Here is a 6,000-nt window from a genome sequence, read left to right as displayed (position 1 = left end):
TGACAGCTCATATTTCTAACGACAGCTTCAGTGTAACAAGCTGCCTCATGAGAGAACAAACCAAACAAGATTAGACCTTTGAGAAAGTATCAGGACAGCTGATCAAAACCGTAACCAAAGGGGCTCCCCGTTTAAATTAGCCTTCTAAAGGAACAAGGAGAGGCAGGAAGATTTCGAGGGGACTTCATTCCAGGCACTCAGGGCTCTGAGTGCATTTAAAAGGCATCTGGATGTGTATATGGATAGGAAGGGTTCAGAGGGATATGGGCCAAGTGTTCGAAAATGGGATTTAATTAGGTTGGGACATATGGATATCTGGTACGGACGAATTGGGCCAAAGGTTTCCTTGCTGTATGACCTGCACATCATTTTCATGAACCCAACTTAGCACCATAGTTCATCGCACACAGCAAAACTCTCCTCACAACAGTCTGGAAGTTTCTCCCAGAACCAGGTGAACCTTCCATGGGGGGAAAAAAAAAGGTATTTCTTCCGAACCAAGAATGAAACCACCCCCCCCCCACAGGTTACAGTACAGGAGTGTGGTCGTCAGGGCCAATCCAGACCCAGCACCTCGGGGAACCCCCTGTAAATACTGACACTCCCCCCCCCCCCCCCCCCCAGGGACCCTCCCTCCTGTAAATACTGACACACACCCCTATCCCCCCTCGGGGACCCCCCCATGTAAATACTGACACACTCCCCCCTCCCCAGGGGATCTCCCCCTGTAAATACTGACACACTCTACCCCCCTCCCCTCGGGACCCCCCAGTAAAGACAGACACACTCCCCCCTCCCCAGGGGACCCCCCCCTGTAAATACTGACACACTCCTAGTTGGGAGTTCCTACCTCCCAACTCAGATTCATTCATGTTGCAACTTGGGCCAGTCGACACTCTGTGGAGTCTCATTGCCAGGAATCTGGGAAGTGCAGGAGCGGATATTGGATCATTGAGTCAGTCCTGAAGGCGCCTCACCCTCCTGCTGTGCAATATAGTGACCTGCCCACAATACTTTTGCAAGGGGGGGGTGGGGAGGAAGAGAAATAATGGAACAAAACACATTGACGAGGCTTCCCTGCAACCAGTTCACTCAGTGTGGGCTGCTTCCCTCCCCAATCCACAGTAAAAGTGGGTGACTGGCTATTCGACCTGGGGAGGCAACACACCGTGCAATGTCTTCCCATATCTGGCCTCAGTTCGAAGACAAAAACTCCCTGCCTTTCTGGAGCTCTCGAGCAAGATCTTTTAAAAGTTAAAAAACAAAAGGGAGGTGGGACTCGCTCCTTCTAAAAAAAAACATCTCTCTGTAACACTCGCCACACACCCATAACTCTGTGAAATTCCCTGAAAACCTGACCTTTGCCTGCACAAAACCTGTTCAAAGCTACGAAACAAAACTTCATCGACTCTTAATAACACACACACACCAAATGTATTTCCCCCTCCCCAAGTCTGTTAAACTCTCCTGATCTTACAGCTCCTGGCAGACTCAGGAATAGATTTTTTTTTGGCAGTGTCACAGCCGATTGCTTACCTCCTGCTCATTGTTCAGTCAGTTTGCCACCATTCCGATCAAAGTTGGGGGTTTAAACAAAAAACGAATCATTTCAGACAGATGCAGTTGTGAGTTCAATTGTGCTTCCCGTTCACATTGTTTAAAAGTGAGGAGAAATCCCGAAAGCTGGAGCTATTCTGAGGAGGGTGTTTATCTGTCTCTCTCTGTCTCTGGTTTGAACAGATGAAGAAAGAGCAGGATCCCTGAAGACACAAAGTTTGCAACGAGGCAGCGTGGAATACCTCTGCCAAGTCTTCCTCCCCCCTCCTAAGAGGTGTGTTTAGGAAACGATACGGGATGTATTTTGAGCATGTGACTCCCTTAACCAAATATGCATTCTCTGAGAGTCGAAGGAAATGCGTGGAAAATACAAGAGCAACCCACGGGGTTTTTATTTTGATCAGACCGAGGTGGAAGGGCTGGCCTTGAGCTAAATTGGGGATTTGCAAAGAAAAACTAGTCAGGAAGGGTGATGTGGAAGGAGCCGGTGTTGGACTGGGACGGACAAAGTTACAAAGAAAAAAAAAATCACACAACGCCAGGTTAGAGTCCAACAGGTTTATTTGGAAGCACTAGCTTTTGGGAGGTGCGCCTTCATCAAGTGGTTGTTGATATCAGAACTGAGTCTCACCTTTTTCAACGTCTTCAGAAAGAAGTGTTGAGGGAATTGTTAGAAGCCTTGGTCACCTTATAGACTGGCACTGGAGGAAGGTCAGGAGTGGCTCAGTGCCAGTGTCAGGGACTTGGGTTCGATTTGCACATCCCCCCCCTCATGTCTGCATGGGTTACCTCCTACAGGTTATGCAGATTGGCCATGTTAAGTTGCCCCATCAGCCAGGATTGAATGGTGGAGTGGACTCGAATGGCCTTACTCTCAGACAATGCATATATGGTTAAGTGAGCCACTCCTATGTCTTAGGGCCCCTTAGTGTACAGGGATGCGCAGGTTAGGTGGATTGGCCATGCAAAATGCAGAATAATATGGATATAGTGGGTCTGGGCGGGATGCCCTTTAGAGGATTGGCATGGGCTGAATGGCCTGCTTCCACACTGTCGGCATCCTACAGAGGTTGGCACACCAGGATGATCCCAGGTATGCAGGTTGAGTAGGTTAGCAATTGGACTCACTGGGGTTCAGAAGAACAAGAGGCGGCCTTATTGAAACCTACAGTTTTTAGATTAGAGTGGTGCTAGAAAAGCACAGCAGGTCAGGCAGCATCCGAGGAGCAGGAACTACAGGCAGTCCCCTGCGTCCAGGTCTGGAAGTCGATTTGACACACCATGCAGGATATTCGAAAGGAGCCATTGGTAAGTACAAGAAATATTTGTAAGGTGGGCTGGAAGAACACAGTAAGCCAGGCAGCATCAGGAGGTGGCGAGATCAACGTTTCGGATATTAACCCCTTTTCAGAACTAGATGTGGGGGTAGGGGGCGCTACTGATAAAGGGGGCGGGGAGAGCAGCGCAATTGTCAGGCAGTGATAGGTGGACACAGGTAGTGGGTACGACCTGGTTGTTCGATGGGAGGGATGAATCTGGTTGGTAGCTGAAAGAAGGGTGGGTTGGAAGGATGGAAGGGAGTCAGGGGATGGTTACTTGAAATTAGAGAACTCAATGTTGAATCCTCTTGGCTGTAGGCTGCCCAGGTGGAAGATGAGGTGTTCTTCCTCTGATTTGGTCAGGTTGGCCTTTTCAGGTTTGGGAAAACAGTCAATATTTGTACGTAGGATCTTTAAAATTACACTCCCGTGATCGTGTTCATAGCTTATGGGTGTTTGTTAGCTATTCATAAACTGAGGACCCTGCTCAATAATGATAATAATCTTCAGGGGTTTGAGAGGGAAGATGTGGAGAGGTTGTTTCCCCTTGAGGGAGGGTCTAAGACCGGAGGGGCATCACCTCAGACTCGGATCTCCCAGTTAAGACAGAGATGAGGAGGAATTTTTTTTCTCTATTGGAGGGGAATGAATATGTGGAACTCTTTCCCACAGAGGGCTGCTGAAGCTGGATGGTTAAGTATATTCGAGGCTGAGAGAGAGAGATTTTTAATCGGAAAGGGGAAAAGGCAGGAGAGTGGAGTTGAGGGTTTTCAGAATAGCCATTGAATGGTCTCATTGTATAGCAGATCAGGCTCGATGGGCCAAATGGCCTACGTCTGCTATTGCCTCTCACCGTCTTCTGAATCACATAGGTGTTAGATTGGACGGGTGCAGACACACAGAAAGATATAGATATTCCTCCCATGTTGGGGATGTGGGGTGGGGAAGAAAGTCCAGTAGCCCAGCAATATGAGATAGTCAGTGGAAACACCGCCCCCTGCAGGTTGCCCTCTGCGCCACTCTCCTCCCTGACATGGAAATGTACCATTCCTTCTGTATCCTTGGATCAAAATCCTGGAATTCCCATCCTCAGGGCAGTGTGGGTCAACCCACAACACGTGGACTGCAATTGTTCAAGAAGGATTCTGAAAAGATATGAAAGGATGTTGCCGGGGGGTTGGAGCGATAGGGAAAGGCTGAAAAGGCTGGGGCTATTTTCCCTGGAGCGTCGGAGGCTGAGGAGTGACCTTTATAGCGGTTTATAAAATCATGAGGAGCATGGATAGGATAAATAGCCAAGATCCTTTTCCCCAGGGGAGGCGAGTCCAAAATTATAGAACGTGGGTTTAATGTGAGCGGTGAAAGATTTAAAAGGGAGTAACTTTTTCTCGTAGAGTGTGGTATATCCACAGCAAGGAATGATGGGAACACAGAACTTGAGGTGGAAGATTCACAGTGATCATTTTGAATGTTGTCCACTCTATCTGATTTTGTTTTCCTTTTCTTTTCTTTGTGTATTTTTTAAACTTTTTAAACTTAATTGGATGGAAATGAAGGAGGCAGAGTCCAGACCGGAGGCTGTCGCGGGGATGCAAGGCCCAGACTGGAGGCCGTCACGTGGGAGGCGAGGCCCGGACTGGAGGCCGTTGTGGGGAAGGTGGGGCCCGGACTGAAGGCCGTTGTGGGGAAGGCGAGGCCCGGACTGGAGGCTGTCATGTGGGAGACAAGGCCCTTTGTAGGTTGGAAACAAGACCTCGAGTTTTGAAGCCCGGTGCGGTCCGGAGGCTTGGCCTGTTGTGGCCCAGAGGCTCAGCCCGGAAGCTCGGCCCGCTGCGGTCTGGAGGATCATCCTTGTGCGGCTCAGAGGCATGGCCCGGTGAAGTCTGGACACTCAACCCGGTACAGTCTGGAGTCTCGGCCCAGTGCAGTCTGGAGGCTCGGCCTGGTATGGCCCAGACACTCAGCCTGGTGTGGCCCAGACACTCAGCCTGGTGTGGCCCGGACGTTTGGCCCTGTGTGGCCCAGAGGCTCGGCCCGGTGCAGCCTGGATGTCCAGCCCAGTGTGGTCTGAATGTCCACCCTGATGCGGTCCGGAAGCTCAGTGCTGGCAGGGACTGGGGTGGAAGCACAGTAAATAGAATACTTATTTAAAAAGTTTTTCTTTTTATTCTTATGCTGGATTTCTTTTTATTATCTGTTTTATACCAAATACTTAAGCATTTGTACCGAGGTATCTTGTACCTAAGGTAGCGCTGTTGGTGGTAACATTGCATATGTTTCACTGCTCTGCACATGGAATTGAAGCTGAAGGGGGCTGAATGGCCTTCTAATGCCCTGTGCTCCTGTAAGGAATGAGGGATCTTTCAACTGAACCTTTGCTTCATAACCAAACAGTTGGTGTCGCTCATTAAAAGAGATTAAAATATCACTGGTGGGTTGTCTAAGGGAGCTGCCTATCACTGGCGGAGGTTATGGTGCTGAGTTAAAATGGATGTAATACCACAACAATGTTTCATTATGTAATGAGGGAGCATTTCCAAATATGATGTCTTTCCCAATAGAGAGCAAAGGAATTTTTTGAGGAGAGCAGATTTGTGCTAAACATCAGCCTGCTGCCTCTACCCTTGTCACATAAGAACTAGGAGCTGGAGAAGCCATTTGGCCCATCGAGCCTGCCCTGCCATTCAATAAGCTCATGACGGATCTTTTTCTTGGACTCAGCTCCACTTACCCCCCCCCAGCTCACCCTAACCCTTAATTCCTTTACTGTTCCAAAATCTTTTCACTGTATTCCTGTCCTTTTGTAACTCAAGTGCACGTGACATTAAACCTAATTCTAAAACATTCTAATTCCAAAAACATTCAACAATTTAGCCTCAATTGCTTCCACAAATTTACAGCCCCTTGGGTGAAGAAGTTTCTCCTCAGCTCAGTCCTAAGGCTGCTCCCCCCATTAATTTGAGGCTATGCCCCTTCGTTCTCGTTTCACCGCCAGTGGAAACAACCTCCCTGCTTCTAACTTATCTGTTCCCTTCAGCGTTTTACATGTTTTGAAGGATCTCCCCACTTCATTCTTCCACGTTACAATGAGTATAGTCCTGGTCTCCTCATAAGCAACCCTCTC

The 6,000-nt window shown here is 48.7% G+C and overlaps 1 protein-coding gene and 1 long non-coding RNA gene across 2 annotated transcripts in view; one reads left to right on the top strand and one right to left on the bottom strand.

The window, feature by feature from the left end:
- LOC140492495 (rho guanine nucleotide exchange factor 19-like) overlaps positions 1–900 on the bottom strand; it is a 29,650-nt gene extending 28,750 nt beyond the window's left edge. The window contains 1 exon segment of the mRNA XM_072591385.1: positions 851–900. Within this exon segment, the coding sequence (XP_072447486.1) occupies positions 851–872 (22 nt within the window). The 5' untranslated portion in view covers positions 873–900.
- Positions 901–1,551: 651 nt separating this feature from the next.
- LOC140492496 (uncharacterized) lies at positions 1,552–5,043 on the top strand. The gene is made up of 2 exons (XR_011963577.1): positions 1,552–2,865; positions 4,433–5,043. It is a non-coding gene; the product is annotated as an uncharacterized lncRNA (long non-coding RNA).
- Positions 5,044–6,000: the final 957 nt, after the last annotated feature.

The sequence above is a fragment of the Chiloscyllium punctatum genome, chromosome 21 (assembly GCF_047496795.1).
Source record: "Chiloscyllium punctatum isolate Juve2018m chromosome 21, sChiPun1.3, whole genome shotgun sequence".
In the NCBI taxonomy this organism is placed as follows: Eukaryota; Metazoa; Chordata; class Chondrichthyes; order Orectolobiformes; family Hemiscylliidae; genus Chiloscyllium; species Chiloscyllium punctatum.
This window is presented reverse-complemented; position numbering and strand designations above follow the sequence as displayed.